General features: G+C 45.0%; 1 protein-coding gene across 5 annotated transcripts in view; it reads right to left on the bottom strand.

Annotated features, from left to right (window-relative positions):
• Nucleotides 1–1,387: 1,387 nt before the first annotated feature.
• rusc2 (RUN and SH3 domain containing 2) overlaps nucleotides 1,388–17,093 on the bottom strand; it is a 40,491-nt gene continuing 24,785 nt past the window's right edge. For 2 of the 5 annotated variants that reach the window (XM_026186891.1, XM_026186889.1), the window contains exons 5-14: nucleotides 10,938–11,621; nucleotides 10,273–10,449; nucleotides 9,944–10,117; nucleotides 8,171–8,247; nucleotides 7,059–7,233; nucleotides 6,251–6,356; nucleotides 4,532–4,578; nucleotides 3,376–4,447; nucleotides 2,972–3,142; nucleotides 1,388–2,842 (exon numbers count right to left, since the gene is read on the bottom strand). In XM_026186891.1, the coding sequence (XP_026042676.1) occupies nucleotides 2,635–2,842; nucleotides 2,972–3,142; nucleotides 3,376–4,447; nucleotides 4,532–4,578; nucleotides 6,251–6,356; nucleotides 7,059–7,233; nucleotides 8,171–8,247; nucleotides 9,944–10,117; nucleotides 10,273–10,449; nucleotides 10,938–11,621 (2,891 nt within the window). In that variant the 3' untranslated portion in view covers nucleotides 1,388–2,634. The remainder of the gene's footprint in view (nucleotides 2,843–2,971; nucleotides 3,143–3,375; nucleotides 4,448–4,531; nucleotides 4,579–6,250; nucleotides 6,357–7,058; nucleotides 7,234–8,170; nucleotides 8,248–9,943; nucleotides 10,118–10,272; nucleotides 10,450–10,937; nucleotides 11,622–17,093) is intronic. The other 3 variants (XM_026186890.1, XM_026186893.1, XM_026186892.1) reach the window with 3 other exon arrangements.

Genomic DNA, 17,093 nt, shown 5'->3' on the forward strand with positions numbered 1-17,093 from the left:
CCACTTAGTTTTATGCTTTTCCAGTAAAATTTAAGATGGGAACACTTACTCAGCATGCCCATCACTGGGGCAGCGCAGAGCCTCACTGATAAATGAAGCAGGTATTTAATAAGCACGCAGTGAACCGAGTCGTAAGCTGGATGCTGCCCATAAATCCAGAGTGTTCTCGGGTAGAAAAATCCCTTCAAAGGTGACGTGTGAGGGGGAAAAAGACACTGGAGCCACACGAGTTTGTGATCACATGAGCACTTTGTTATTTAACATCCATAGTAGTTTGATAATGTCATACGTACACATCATATAGTCTGGACACAGAGAGAAGAGCAGTGTCACTGATGCTGAAGGTATTTACAGGCAGCCGGGAGAGAGAATGCAGGGAGAAAACAGACGAGAGAAACAAAGATCACTCCTTTCTTTCCTTCTCTCTTATGTCACTCCTACAAGTATTTTAATGCACAACATCCCAGATATCTAAATGCTTAATTCTAAAAAGAAGTCTCTCTTTGCCTCTGGCCCCCTGGGCCTCCCTCGCCCGTCTCTGTTTTAATTACTGTGTGTTTATTTCTGTCGGTCCCCGGTGAGCTCTGAGCAGGATGGCAACGAACAGCAAACCTTCCTCCAACGTGACGGGCAACTTACAGTCAGCAGGTTGGTTAGCAGTGAGACTAAAGCTTATGCTCGCTTTCTGTAGTCAACATAAAATGCACTGAGAAACCTTTAATAACATCTGTACGTACAGCTCTACAGCAGAAATTAATTCAGGAGGGTTTTAAATATATTTACATTTGGATGAAATGTTAATCATCTCGCTGAAATTAGATGTTAAAAGTCTTACATAAAAATAAAAACTATACAGCAACGGAAAACTGAAATGGTGAAATTATATCCTATGTGAGATTTTCAAAAAATACACAAGCATTCATTTATTTAATATATGTACATTAATTTGACCTGTTTATAATTTTCCAGACTGGCCTTCTGTATACGTTTAAAGTATACAGTCGGAATTTTAGTTCTCCATCAACTCATTTTGAGCCTAAGGCCACATTTTGCACCTGAACAGGACCCCCCCAGAGCCTCCATCACAAACAATGTGTCGGGGTTTCCCTTTAAACATCAAAAATATCACCACAGATCTCCTTTTCTTTCACGTGAACGTGTGCAGACATAAATCTGGAGGACGCGTCGCATTAGACGCGTCAGAGCATGTACAAAATACACCATCAGGACAAATAGCTGGACAGGTGCCCCCCCCACCTGCACTCTTTAATGCACAAGTGTAGAACTCCAGGCCTCGAGGGCCTGCAGGTCTTAGATGTGTCCTTGATCCAACACAGCTGATTTAAATGGCTCCAGAGGCCTGGTAATGAACTCGACTTGACCCAGGGTGAGATCTAAACCCTGCAGGACACCGGCCCTCGAGGCCTGGAGTTCGACACTTGTGCTTTAAGGCATGAATGAGATCTTTGCACTTTGAACCGGAATAAACTTCCATGCTGGAGTAAATCCCATCATCCCCTTTTCCAAAGACACCTGCACAGCTATGCTTTGCTTTCATTTGACATCCATGTTTTCTGTAAGCATCCATTTAGGTGCTTCCCTCAACTTATTAAATAAATAGAATTTATCAGACGTTTAAGTCACTAATGCATTTACAGTATGTACCAATAAATCGGGCCGTGTTACCACCAGCTCAGTCCTGCCATCCTCACAGGTTGTCAAGTCTTCTTAGATGTGAGAGTGAGGAGAGGGGGAAATAGGACGGTAAGGAAAAGCAAAAGATTTCGAGAGATTTCATGCAAGTCGTCGGTGTCAACCATGGTTTTATCCCAGCTGTGAGGAAAGGAGGATTACTTTGACTGTCTATCCATCCAACAGTCACGCTTAAACGAAGGCAGATCAAACAAAACGGAGGATAAAAAGAAAAAGCTGATTCTCCTTCTGCTCTCTTTTCACTTTGAATGTCTGAACAGCTGCTGTCACGAGCTCGTGTGCAGATCTCCACCGTCTCATTAGAATAATAAAAATATGCTGAATCACAGAACATTTATCCAAAAGCTCTTACATTCATATCAATCTTACCAAAAAGCAAAGACTCACTCGTTTCTACACGAATGCAAAGATCATATTAGCACTAAGTTTACAAGAGGACGTCAAACTAACCTGCGCCGGCACCGAGGGCGATCGTTTGAGCGGCGAGTTCAACGTGTGGCACAGCTGTACAGCACAGTGCAGCCAGGTGTGGAGCACGAGAGATCTGCCTATTTTTTTGAAATTAGAGCTGGATGATAAATAGACTGGACCTGCACATTGCTAAGCTAGAAGGAGAGGCAGAGAAAGAAGCGCTTGAGAGTCTTTGGGTTTGTTTGTGATCTTTGTGGGGTGCTTTTTTGTTTTTTGGATGTATGCATGCATACGTGTCTGGGTGTACCCTTGAAGCAGATGTCTGTTTGTGGTTGAGCCTGCATGCTTGCCCTCGCAGTCATGTCTGCATCCTCTCCAGCTTTACTACAATGATTTGTCTTTTTTTCCCTTTAAATTACAGATGAAAACGGGTTTTTGTGTTCGGTCCGTGTGCGGGAGGGATACCCTCCATGTCTGTTTGGCTTCACCTTTCGGACAGTTTTCTCTTGCTCAGCATTGCCCGAAACCAGGGGCATCCTGGCTGTCCTCCATGCTGTTGAGGGTGACGTAGACAATTGGAACCAAGCCCCGGGTGGAGCCCAGGGAACAGAGCAGCCAATCGGGGTCAGCCTTGCTCAGAACGCGCAGGATGTCGCCCTTGTTGAAGCTCAGCTGTCCGGGCTCGGTGGCGATGTGGTGGCACAGTGCTCGTACTTCGCTGAGAAATCAACACGGAGGCAGAAGGTGAGGATGAGTGATCGAAAAGTATTCGGAAACATTTTTTGAGGGAGGAATGCTTGGCATCACTTCCAAGTAACACTACGATAACACTGCAGGCGGTTCCTACCAGCTGGACTGTAGTTTGGCCTCAGCTGGGTACGTCGACGCTGGTGGAGCTGTACTTTGGGTGCGAGTTGGTGTGGCAGGAAGCTCCGCCTTTTTTCCGGGGCCTGCTCCAATGGTCAAAGCTACAAGGTCGAGAACAGACCGATCCAAGCCGAGCCAGCCAGATGGAGGTCTAAGAAACACAAACACAACGTGAAAACAAAAGGCCGATGTTAGTCCAGGTCAGTCTTTCGTCATTTGCGGCACGACATCAACGGCATCCAGTGAAGCAAAAATATATATAAACCCACTAAATTTGTAAAGAACTGGAAAATGTTCCTCAGGAAGAAGGTGATCGTTCTGGTAGTTTCAGATTAAGATATACAAATGATATTTTGGTGGTTTCAGTCATGAACATTTTCTCACCTGGTCTTTTGGGTTTTTGGCTTCTGTTCACCTCCTTCTGCTTTCGAGGGAGAACCGACACTAGAGCCAAAGAGCCTGCTCCAGCGCAGACTCTGTCCCTGTGAGGGGCTCTCATCCTGGGCTCCGCCGTGGCTCCCAGTCACCGTGACCTCCAGAGGGTTGGTGTGATTCTCCTGGTTGAGGACAGACTCTGGGGGGCTGCCCATCCACGAAGGCCGCCCCCTGGATCCAGATGAGTCCCCGCTCAAGCTACTGCTGCTGCTCTTCCTGCCCTCACCTTCCTGAGAGGCCTCCGCTCCCTCCACCACTCCCTCTCTTGTGGGTGGGATTTGGCCCTGTCGTCTCTCCGATGACTTCTTCCTCTTCTCGGTCTTAACAAACTTTGTCCCCTCTGTGGATTGGTCGATGTAGACCTGGGAGGACTGCATGAGCTGGTACCACCAGCCGGCCTGCCTGTCTTGCCGCTGACGCCCTTCATCTGCAGGAAATCTGTCTTTTTCCTTCCTCTTGTCCTTCTTCTTTTTATCTTCATATTCTCCATGGCTCTCCTGTCCTACACCTTTCACCCTCTGCCCTTGGACCCCCCTCTCCTTCCATAAATGTGCAAACCCTACTTCCTTCACTGTCCCTCTGCAATCAGGCCCAGCTGTCATGCTCTGAGCTGTAACGCTCTCTTTCCTCAGCATCGATTTCCCCGCTGCTGCCTCTCTTCTCGATCCAACTCCCTCCATCCTTGGCCATGTTCCCTCTCGCCTGAGCCCCGCCTTCTCTTTCTTCACCTCTGCGCTTGAGTCTTTGACCATTTCACTGACAGTGTTGCTCCACCCCCTCATGAGCTGGAAGGTGGAGCACTTCGACTGGTCGACGCTCTGGCCTGCAGAGCAGAGCTGCTCTTTGCGACGAAGCTGCTCTTGTCCCTTTTGGAGGAGATGTGGTTCAAACAGCAGGTCCAGGTCAAAGGGGAGCAGTGAGAGAGGCTGCAGCAGGAGGAGGAGCTCCTCAAAGAGGGGCTGACACGGCCCCTGTGACAGGGGAAGGAAACCCCAAGGGCTGTAGTATGCGGCAATAATATCTGAATAAAAGATAAGAGAGGTAAGGAGGCGTCACAACAAGATGCACAAGAAGAAATCCGTCGTTTCAGTCACTATGGTCTTACCTTCATGCGTGTAGAGGTGATTGAACCAGAATTCCAAAGATTTCAGACTAAAACAGACAAACAGTCACTTATTTAAAACCTGCAGCAGAGTAAAAGTCTCCTGCAGAAGACATTTAAACAGTCATCACACCCAAAACTGAGTCTTTTAATCAGCTCTGACATGGTTTTAAAGGGGACCCGTCATGCTCTTTGTTATTCTCTGCTACTGATGATAATGGGGTCAGTGTATGGAAGTCATTCTTTAGCTCCCGAGTGATTTAGACGCTCAGTGTCATGGTTCTGGGTCCTTTTGACCAGTGTTTTGAGTTTTCTTGTGTTTTGGTGTCTTTTGTATTAGAATTAGTTTACCGCGTCCCTCTGTGTGTGTCTTTGTTTTTGTGTGTTTGTGTGAGCCCTTGTGTCTTGTTTCCCTCTTCTGTTCCCATGTTCCCCTCCTTGTGTGTCGTTCCACGCTCCCCCCATCTATTTTTCCCAGGCCGTCATGTCTCTCCTCTCGCTCTGTCTCGTCTCCGTTAACTGTTTCTGCGTCCCCCTCGTTATCTCCTCCTGTTATCTACAGAATCCATTTTGTTTCCCTAAGTGTGCTTTCCTCTCAGTTCCCGTGTCATGTTGGGAGTTAGTCTGCGTCTTAGTGTTTCCTGTTTTATTTTGACAGTCTTGGTGTACTTAAGCCTTCTGTTTCTGTCTGTCCAGCGTCGTGATCTGTCTCGTTCCCTGCCGAGTGTTCTGCCTTCCCACCTGTTTAGTTTCATGCGTATTCCCAGTTTAGTTAGTTTTTGTATTTCTGGTGTTCAGCAATGAAGCTGCCTTCTGAGTTTATTCTTGCCTTTGTGAGTCTGCATTTTGGTCCATTTCCGCCTTCACACGGCCAGCTTTGAACTCAACTCTTGCCTTTGTACTTTCATGTCCAACACACAGTTCATATATCCCAGAAGCCCCGCCCACCCACTGTTCAAACCTGTTCAAAGCCTATTAGAGGAAATCTGGGAGGTTGCCCCTGACGATGAAGGCCAGCATTAGGTAAACTGAAGTGTGAAGTATTCAACGTTACTTTACGTACCTCAAGAATAATAATTTAGTGCTGATTAGGCAAATATTAGGCCGTCTTTAAGGAATAACACCAGTTCAAAACACACATGAATACACTTCAGCTTATAAACATGTCCTCAGAGAGCGGGTAATCAAAACTTAGAACAAAAAGGTTACGAGAGACAAATAACAGCTCACAACATGATTACTTTTTTCATTCAAAAAAAAATCTGATTACATTTCACTGTAGGTTACACACATAGCCACAAATACACCAAAGCACTGACCAACAGGGGGCACTAATGTGCCAAGATATGCAGGAATGTACCAGAAAGAAATGGAACGAAGTCATGAATGCAAACAATGTGGGGTTTAAAATACTCAGAACGAGTTTTCAATAGTTTCTAATCTGTTTGACTTCAAGAATTCACAGATTGTGTTTTTCTTAACTGACTGAGACTTTCATCCATCACCTCTGTTATCGGACATAAACAGTAACGCTTTTAAATGCAATGCACTTCAGCACACCATGATGACCTCGAGAATAAACCTAAAGTAGAAACGTCACTATTTTGCAGTCACTAAGACCCAAAAACACAGAAGCTGTTGTCGTGTCAGAGCGAATCAGAGTGAGCTCGAGGCTCAGAGTGTAAACTGAGAATGAAAACAGCAGTAAATGAAACGACTCACTTGAGCAGGCCGAAGATGAAAGCATTCAGTCTCATGCTGTGGCTCGTGAGCTCCGAGTACTGGCTCACCTTTGAGAGCAGGCTGTGGAGAACACGTGTGGACGGGCCTGAAAGGACACACGTTTCATAAAACACATGTTAAGCTTAAACAACATCTGCAAAAGAATGACTGTAGCTGTTTGTGAATGCACCCCAAATAGAGAGGAAAGTACAACGAGTAAGCATTTTGGGACCCTGGTTAGAAGGTGAAGTTTGACATGGAGGTAAGGAGCTCATTTCTTTGTGCCCTGCTGCTCTGCAGTCACCTGAATCCTGCTCATGTCAGCGCTGCCAAAAGGTCAAAGTTTCGTTTTGTTACAAACACAATCTATGCCTCCTATTAGTCATTTTTATTTTTTATCATATTTGTTTTTATTTATCTGCTTTGCAGTTCATATTTTATTTGTTCATGATTTTTAATCTTCTAATGTTTCATTTATCTTTCTAAATGTTTTACTGCTTGTTGTTTCCTTTCTAGTCTTGTGAAGCACTTTGTAGTTTTATTTTGAAAGGTGCCATTCTACTCTATTACTTCACTTCATCCTTCTGCACCATAGTTGTCTGCTCCGACACTGATGGTGAAAATCTTGCAGTTTAGTTCAACATGTCACTGCTTCATCACCTCTTAGAATTAGTCAGGCCTTTGTCAGCGCAGGGTCAGCATTACAGTGAGCGAGTCACTGCGGTGGATCAATACTAATGCCAACTTCCCGCAAAATCAACTTTAATTGTTAAGTATCGGTATGTCCCCTCCACCCCAGCGCTCTCACCCAGCTGTGTGGATGCCTCCACGAGGCTCCAGGGCTGACAGCGGCGCTGTCCAATGATCAGGTCCAGCACGTAGGCCTTCAGACCGTCCTGCAGCACGTCACGTAGAGCCGGACACAGATACTTCAGGATGAGGTGACCCACGTTGGGACTCACCCAGCTGTTCCCGAGCTTTGCCTGGCGGGTTGTAGAGAAGTACAGTCACAGACTCAGAGATACGAGCTTAACGCTACGACAAAACTGACATGTTATAGCGGGAACATAGAGACAGGGAGACTAGACATGAGACGTGGGAACAGGAAAGGTACAGAGAAAACATGGGGACAGAACAGGGACTGTCAAAATAAAACAGGAAGCACACGACAGGTACAGAGACACGGACTTGATACTGAACAGAGGGAACATGGAGTGAGTGACATGAGAAATGACTGACTGGAGAACATAATAAACACAAGGACAGAACTAAACATACACCAAACATGAGGGGCACAGGAACCAAAACCTAAAAACTAGGAATCACAAACTGGACAGCAAGAAACACAGAACAGAAACACTGGGTCACCGACCCCGGACCGTGACACTGTGGTCCACCTCACCAACTGATAAACTCACATGTATTTGCCAGAAATTATATTATAATATTACCACTGTAACAATAAACGATAGATGTTTGTGTCATTGATGCTCTGAGACAAGATTACCCGACCGTGGGTGACAGTCTGACAGAACGCTCTGTCCCCCTGACACTGAATCTAAAGCTACTGAACCAAGCGCTGCTTTAGATGCAGCGTGTGTTTATTCTGTATTTGTCCCATATACAAATACAGAATAAAAATACAAATAAATATTACATAACATTTGCTACAAGTACACAAACAGCTTGCTCACTCTCACCAAGCAGTCAGGTGGCGCCATCTGATGGTGAAGCTGGTGTAATTCACCACAAAACACACATTTTGGTTCTTTTGCGCTTCATTGCAGTTGTGATGTGTTTGTGCAAATTCTATACGTATAACTTTGATCAGCCAGTAGAACCAGCGTGTGAGTTCATATTCACAAATGAGCAGTTCGTGCCATCGTGTGTGGCTGCCTCACCTGTGAACCCCAGGCTTACCTTAACATCGGGGTCTCTGCTGGTGCCGAAGTGAGCCACGATCAGATCCACTGCAGTGTTCACGGCTTTCACCAGAGCTGACGAGACAAACCGAGCAAAGCGTCTGTAAGTCCATCTTTTTATTTCTGTGTTACTGTGGCAACAGTCACATGGCAGTCATCTGTGTGCTATTTTACAAAACCCCTGCAGGAAGGTGAGGTACCAATATAATAATGAGTCTGAGCTCCAAATCTGCACTGTTAGATTTGCTACAGCAGTAAAGTTGTCTTCTAGGGATTTGACTCACATCAGTCTGAAAACAAGACAAACGTTGAAAGATATGAGTCACAAAACGCTGACAAAGAGTGCAATTCAGCTCCTACTGAGCAAAAAGCTTTTTAGCTTCACTTTGAAGGTAAAGCAAATCTTTGTGTCCTGGTTCATCTGTGAAATTGATTTTTATGAAAGTAAGGTGAAAGGGCTTAATCAGTCTGCTCAGCACTCATGTCGCTGCTCTCTACAGCTGTGTAAACCTGCATTATCTGGTAGGAGGATGATCTCCTCTCTCACTGCTGTGGCCTCGGATAACTCTGTGAGATCCACTTCATTTAGGGTGATTTGATTTTACAGTTCACAGATTTTTGATTTGATTTTACAGCTCACAGGTTGTCAGTAAAAAAAAAAAAAAAAAATGAAGGTGTCATCCTGCTTTTACATATTAGGAAGGACTAAAGTTGAGCATCTAAACAGGAACAGTGATGCCTTTTTTAACTGAAGAGCCAAATAATGTCTGAATTACCTTCTAATGGACTTTTATGGGATTTTTTCCTTGTATTTAAAGATCCATGAAAATTGTACTTTGTGTTTAATCAAAGTTAATGCAAACATGTTGCTCCTTATAACTATCTAAGAGTTGTGTTGTAGAAAAGCAAAGGGCGATCGTGGCTCAAGAGTTGGGAGTTCGCCTTGTAATCGGAAGGTTGCCGGTTCGAGCCCCGGCTTGGACGGTCTCGGCCGTTCTGTCCTTGGGCAAGACACTTCACCCGTTGCCTACTGGTGGTGGTCAGAGGGCCCGGTGGCGCCAGTGTCCGGCAGCCTCGCCTCTGTCAGTGCGCCCCAGGGTGGCTGTGGCTACAATGTAGCTGCCATCACCAGTGTGTGAATGGGTGTGTGACTGGATGTGTAAAGTGCTTTGGGGTCCTTAGGGACTAGTAAAGTGCTATACAAATACAGGTAGTGCATGAGGTGAAATCTGATGTTTCGTGTTTGTATTTTGGCTTGTACACCGTTTCTGGAGGTTTTAAGCTCTTCTTTAAGTGTAACTAATTAACGCTTAGACCAGCAGCAGCTTTTGTTAGTGTGAAAAACAGTCAGATCCCTGAATCACACTCGTATTCAGTTACCAGACAAGGAAAAGCAAAAAAGGAGAACAGTGCACTTTTGTATGAAAGACTTAAGGGAGCTTGAATTTAGTGTGAACTCTCCTAACAAATCGATTAATTCTGTATCGTTCACAGACAGTAATATTTATAAATGTTGGGAGATCCCTGCAGCCTGTGAGCCCAGAGGCACAACAACAACACCATCACACTTTCTTAGAATAAAGACCCGCTTGTTGGTGTGTGTGGAGAACGGTAAGCAGTAACCCTAAACCTAACCATAACCTAATTAAACATTAAAACCACATTTGGAGTCAGAAAAATTCCTTCAAATTTGTGGGGACTGGGGTTTTGGTCCCCACAAAGATAGGAATACACACACATAGGCATGCACACACACACACAGAACCCCCACCTCTCTTCTGCGTCAGGTCAACAGAGATGTGAGACTGCGAGGACGAGCACAAAGAGGAGGAGGTGGAGGCGTCCGGGGAGAGGCAGAACTCCTCAGGCGGCTTCTCTGTCAGGGAAAAGTAGTCGGACAGGAAGTCGCTGTAGCTCTGCTGCAGCTTAGCTGATTGGCCCACTGCTGAGACACACACCAAGTCACTATTAGAGGCATTGAGGTAAGGAGCACACTTATATGAGCCTACTAATACTGCCAGTACTTAAAATATCTGAGTCTATTGTTTAAATATTTGATATTCTTGCAGGTCTCAACAGTGCCAAGAGATTTTTGAGCACCGTTGAGTCGTCCCAGCTTGTGGCCAGAGGGGACCGAAGGGAAATCAAAAACGTTGCGTCTGGCAGGTCGCGGCCCCAATCCAGCAGAAGCATGGCACCCCGACACCCTCTCCACTCCCAGAGGGTTTCGACGGCGGTACTCCCTCCATTTGAGAGCCTGAGGCGAGAGGTGGTGCGCTGTTGTGGGACGGGAGGTGTTAGGGTTGCGATAAAGGGGTCGGATTAGGGTTTGTTGATGAGACAGATGGAAATGATACGCAGGAACAAAGCAGATGAAGATGGGCGTGTGGAAAAGGTGAAGGGAGGACAGGAAAACGTTTAAAGTCATGCATGAAGGGAGAGAAGAAAGAGAAAAAGAGAACAGTAAGAATCTACAGGAGCTTCTTTTTGACAGTAAGTCAACAGAACTTTAATTCAATGCAGATTTTATAAACCAACTGCATCAGGACAAAACCTGCTGAGCGATTCTGTAGCGAAGGGCTGACAGTTAAAAGAAGAAAAATGTAAAGGCATGAGAGACGACGAGGGGAAGATGGCCTCAGTCAAAGTCAAAGCAAAGTGTGAACAGTGAAAAAAACTGTTCACCTATTTTAAAACAGCATTTTCTCATCAGGGATTTAATGAATCGTTTTTAACGGAAACGTGAGATTTATTTATGGGCGTACCATTATGTGTCCTGGCTGCGTGCCCTTTGTTGCCCTCCTCGTGCTTTGCAGAGTCGAGGCAGCCCAGTGGGCTCAGAGTGTCACTGTGAAGCGCTGGTAAGCCAGGCAGCCCTCCACGGCGGAAACAGTGTCCCTGCACTGCTGGCAGCATTGGTGGCACCGCCCCTCTCTTCAGCCCCAGTGATGAAGGAGGAGGAGTAGGGGGTAACGGCGCTGATGCCCCCGCCTGTTTTATTGTGGGCGGGGTCTGCAGGGGGCCGAGGCCGGCTGAAAGGGGGCAGGAGAGGCTGTGCGTTGGCTTAGGGCTGGGGGTGCAGGTGGAGCAGGTCCCGGAGCTGGGTGCTCCCTGGAGTCGGACCGGGGAGTAACTCCCAAGAGGCGAGGGCCTAACCGATCCAGGAGGAGGAGCCGTTGTGATGAGAGAACCCTGGAAGCTGTGGACTTTCTCAGCTGTGTCGTCGCCGTCCTCCCCGACTGGACCTCCAGAGCCTGAGCCCAAGCTGGAGCGGGCCTGCATGCTAGAGATGTAGCCTGTGAGCAGGGGCGCCAGGGGCTTGGGCTGGGGGGCTTTAGCTGCAAACTGGTGGTGGAAGGTAAAGGGCTGGATGGGAAGGGTCGTGGGCCGCTGGTCCTTGCTGTAGCGGACCACTGCTGAGCGGCTGTCTGCAGAACTGGAGAGACCACCTAGAAGAGCCCAAACACAAACTGCTTAGTTCTACTTTGCCACAAGTTTAACAGTACAAACCTGCTCTGACAGCAACAACAAACAAAGATATAAAAAGTCCTGACTCAAAACTGCAACTGAGGACTGTTAATGTACTGAATATATCCAGGAGTGTCACTATGTGTGTCTGTGGGTGTGCGCGCTTCACCGTTAATCCAGCCTGCTTCATATTTGTCGGCTGTATTGTTGAGTAAATGCGGTGCCAAGTTTGAGGTATTTTGATGGAATGCTTTTCATGTTTTTGTGCCTACTGTCTTTCCTCGGGGCAGACGAAAAGCTCTTCTTCTTAGATTATCACAACTAGCAGCAGCTCTGTCAACTTCCTGCATGTGAGACGTTCAGGGGACATATTTGAAATGCAGAAACAGAACCCTAACCCCGTCCACAAGTGAAGCATTTGCAATAATGAGCTGTCAGTGCTGCAGCTGCATAGCTAAGTGTTTAATGTGTTTACCAAGATGTCACAAATGCATCTTTTACTCCCATTTATATTCTCTTTGACCTCTTCTCTGAAAGCTGAGACAAGCTGACCTCAGTACAAATGTGTGTTGCAAATATTTATTTCCACTGTGGATTCCCTTTTGCTGATTATTTGATTTCTCGGTTAATAATTTAGGAAATAAAATAGGATTATCACAGACTCCTCCAAATTCCTCACACTGTCCAATCAACAGGCTAAAGCTAAAAGTCAATACATTTATAAAGACTCAAACACCACACATATTCACAGCTCAGATACTCAAACAAATAAATAAAGAAATGAAATAAAATCAGTACAGGCCGGCGTAGAAACTCATGAACCTGCAGGTCATCGCAGCTCAAGACTGCACAAACAGAAAGGTTAGAAGTGAAACCACAACACACAGCAGAAAACTGCCCGGTCATAAAGCTCAACCGCTCTTATCACAGAGAACCACACTGCTATTCACAGGCCCACATGCCCACACACACACACTCACTCACACAGACACACAAAGACAAACACACACATGCAGACTAAACCTGGGAAAGTCAGGAGACACAGCAGCGAGGAGAAGCCTTTGTCTGCAGTGTGTGTGTTTGTGTGTGTGCTCCTAGATCCAGCGCACTGGGTGACAGACAGTGACGTGTGACATCAGCGGGGTTGCGCAAGCTGTTTGTCGCCCAACGGCCGGCCCACCAGTGCCACCTGACCCGAGTGCAGTAGCTGTTTCTCAGCCACAGAGGGCGACAACAAGCTGCTGTGGAAAGCGGGGGGAAGGGAGGGCGGAGTGAGAGGAATACACACCCAGCAGGACTCAGCTCCCACTGGGATGGAGAAGAGAAGCCCTCATTCTCCGACTCTGGATCTGCTCTGTCATCCTTCTAATTGGACTCATTTCTTTTCTCGCTAACTGGCCTCTCCCAACTTCATTCTTCTTCTTCCTCTCTGCCTGTTTTTCTCTTCAGCTCTTCTCCTGTTTCACAGATGAATCCATTAGACAGCCGAAGCTTTTCCTTTGCAGCTCTCTGCTTTATGTTAGCATCATTAGTGAGCAAGCTGTCTCCCAGAGGCTTTTACTGAAGCCTGTACTGTACTGCGGTGAAACAACACAGCTGACTGAAGTGAAGTCTAATGAATAATATATGTGCTGAGATTCTGCACAGCCTTTCATTACAGCCTTAAATTATCACGGCCTTTATAGACACAACGTTACAAACTAAGGGAGGAACGTGCCTCTATTCTTTGGGATGATCCTTTACCAAATTTCCCCTCGCCTTCTAAATTATCAATAAATCCTCGGTTTCACTTCCCAGCTGAAGGGCTTAAAGACGTGAAATACAATCTGTTTCAATCACTACTTTCATCTATACTCAGTAAATCTGGTGAGGTGACGTGTTCTAGGTTGTTCCTGCAGGTAGAAGGAAAGAAATACAACCTTTCCGTTTTGTGCATAAAAGTCTACAAGGACTATTTTAATTATACCCTCAAGTAAAGACAATATTCATTATTGTGATTTAGCTGTAACGTAACAGAAAAATCAGCTGTTAGATGATCTTCCGGTGTTGAATGCTCTAATGTAAAAATGTAGTTGAAGTGCGGCCCACAGGCTGGTTGTAGCACGCCGTATGTTTTCATGTATTATGGCGCAGCAGAGCAGGACGAAACCCAGAGAGCATTTCTCTTTAATTCCAAGAAACCTTGTTAAACACTCAGCCGAAGGCAGAAGTCTGTTTGTAATTATTAAAAGATCATACAAGTCCAAATTAAAAAGATTTTTTTATGTTCCTCAAATGATGTTCGGATGACCCAGTTTTCCACTAGCACTTGAATGCAGCATACATTTGTGAATCTGTGTGAAAAGTGCCTCAAAACTGCGCATGCACAAACGGAAGCTCATCATTTAACAATCAAACCTCAAACGTTTGTGCATCATTACTACAGGTACTGATCACTGAAGGTTTCCAAATATGTTTTTGTAACGCGTCTTCAAACGTGTGTAGATCAGAGCACATATTTGTGAATACCCACAAATCACACACATCTGTGACACATTTGAGGCTGATTTCTCTCCGTACGCCAGCCGGTCTACAACTATAAAAGGCGACAGCTGGGGCTTCCTGGGATATCACTCTCCCAGTGCTCTTTACCCTCCTTGGTCTTATTCCACAGGAATCCCAAGCATGTGTTTGTGTATTTACCTAAGCAGACAAACAGCGAGCAGCTGAGACTGAGCTGACGACGGTCACTGTTCTTATATGTACAGAAACTGATGGGTTAGTGACTTAATTCATAGAAATAAGTTATCTTGCACAGTTTAAAAGTACCTGAAACCCTAACGAGTCAGAGTTAGTGGCTGAAAACTTTCTGATTTTACTTAAATCCATCCATCCACCTCAGTCCAACACTGTATTTGTGCTACTCTTTGACAATAATCTTTATTTTAACATTAAATTACCAAGTACAGACAGTTATCTAATGCACAGTCTATCCATTTAGTGTACAGTACTGTACAAAAGTCTTGGCCCATCCCTCATTTTACTTTTTTTGCTTCCAAGGACACTCGTGATCTTTTAAAAATGAGCATTAGCTCTCTGGGTTTTCTGCAGGTAGTTTTCTTTGGACATTCCACTTCTATTTCTCTAATTTTCAGTTAGTTTCTCTTTAGATTTTTTGTTTGTTAAGCTACTTAATGCTCATTTATGAATCATTCGAGCCTGAACCAGTGTTGTAATTGTATATTTAGTCACTTTATTGCAGAGGGCTGGTGTGACAGCAGAGGACGTCAGGTGTAGGATGAGCTGTTGTGGCGATCCCTAAAAGGAGGAGCTGAAAGAAGAAAAACCTTTAAGCACTTTGTTACTAACAGCCTGTTGCAAACACACATCATTTGACCACATTTCTCAGTTCAATCTAAAAAAATTGAAAAGTTAACACAGTCTGAAGTATTTTTGCACCAACAAGCTGATTCCCAAAAAGTTATTAGCTCTGAGAAACTGGCGTGTGGCGTGTCTTTACACAATCTGAAGAAACTGGACAAGAAGAGGACAAAAAAAGAAGAAGTGGCAGGCTTACAAGAAACTATCCGCAGCAGACGAACAGCATCTGAAAATCATGTCCTCAAGAAATAGGAAATAAATCCAGCAAAAACCTGAAACAGGACCTGAGAGATGCATCTGGCCCTTGAGCCTCGATCCATCTACTGTTCACTGAAGCCTCATCAGAAATGGTCTCAGTGAAAGGATGGCTGTCAAGAAGCCGTTCTTAAGGAAGGCAAACTGGAAGAAAAGGCTGAGGTAAGAACTGGACTGAAAACCAGTGGCAACAGGTCGTACGGACCCAAAGGGCAGGTCAAAGCATACCTGGAGAGAAAACCACAAAACAGAACACTGGGACCGGACGTCAACATTACTGAAGCCGTGTCACGACAGAGAGCAGAGCAAAAAACAGCCGACATCCAAAGAAGAGCTCCGAATGTCCTTCAAGAAGCTTGGAGAGCTACTCCTGAACTTGCCCGAGAGAGAATAAACGTGGTCATACCAAATATTGACTTTCAAGCTTGTTAGAATTGTACAAACTCTATTTTTGTCTTGATGCTGTATTTCCATGCATCTTATATCTGCACCCGTTTCTTTTTATCCCTGCAAAATATACAGGAATGAGGGTTGGCTGAAAACTTTTCCATAATGCGATATGTTAACGGCTTTACTCTCCTTTATTTTCATTCACAGATGCAGATGTTTCAACTTCAAATGATTTCTGTCCACCTAATTGTACAGTACAGAGTGCTTTCATTGATTCCAAATCCATCTTTTTTTTTAAATTCCTGATTTAGTCTGCAAGAATTACGCCTAAAACTCCACGTGTACTTGTAACAACCAGCATACTGTGCTAAATACATCCAAATTAAGCAGAATTGATCTGTTTTCAGGCACAAACAAAGGCAAAACAGGATTGTGCAGGAGTACAGTGACATCTTAGTCATAAGTGACTAAGGTTGGCTGAGAAGGTGATGTGGGTACCATTTCAAGTTCAACAAGCCAAAAAACACTTGACACCAGTAGAAACTCCTCCGTCAGATTCCTCACATCTCTGAATTCTGGAAAATAATCCAGTGCTACAGATGGAGGTTTGTGTTGAGGTTTCTGAGAATAACTGATCTGTTAAGCCAAATGAAAGGGAGCTGAAAGGCATCACATTCAAACACAAACTTCATTAGAAGTTTCAGAAATAGAATTGATTGAGAGCGATGACACAGAGGTTTCTATCTACGAGCACTTGTTTTAGGAAGGATGGCACAAACATGCACGGATATGCAAATATACAAGCCACACACACACAGCTCAGCAAGCTGATGCAGAGCTCTGTGGGGGGCGGGTGTTTCACTGCATCTATCTCTCCTCTCTCACCTGTTTGTTATTCTGAGCACGCTTGGCCCACTTCAACCCTTCATTCCATCTAAAGCAGAGCACACACACACACACACACCAGCCTGCTTGTTCAGGGGCGCAATCTTACACCCAAAAAGTGAAAAAACACGGCCGAACAAAATGCCTGTCCACACCTGAGGGCTATTACCTCAACATTTGTTCACATTTGATGATCTGCTGTTTAAAGTAAGTCTATAAAGTATGTAAAAATGTCAGCATATTTACAATTGAATGAAAGGTTTTAACTGTTTCTGATTTTTAAAACAACTTTCTTTCTTTCCCTTATAACGAACTCACAGTCAGGGCTTGATCGCATGATTCATACCTTCGTGATGCTGCTATTGGCTCAGGGTGCAGGGGGAACTTCCCAAACATGTTGCGTTTATATGTCATTATTGCGTGACATCAGCTTTTATCAAACCAAATACTTTCCACTGGAGTTTGCAGAGCCCAGATTAGTTCAAAGTAGGGCTGCTCGATTATGGCAAAAATGATAATCACGATTATTTTCACTGAAATTGAGATCTCGATTATTTGACGAT

Source organism: Astatotilapia calliptera, chromosome 12, assembly GCF_900246225.1.
Source record: "Astatotilapia calliptera chromosome 12, fAstCal1.2, whole genome shotgun sequence".
NCBI lineage: Eukaryota > Metazoa > Chordata > Actinopteri > Cichliformes > Cichlidae > Astatotilapia > Astatotilapia calliptera.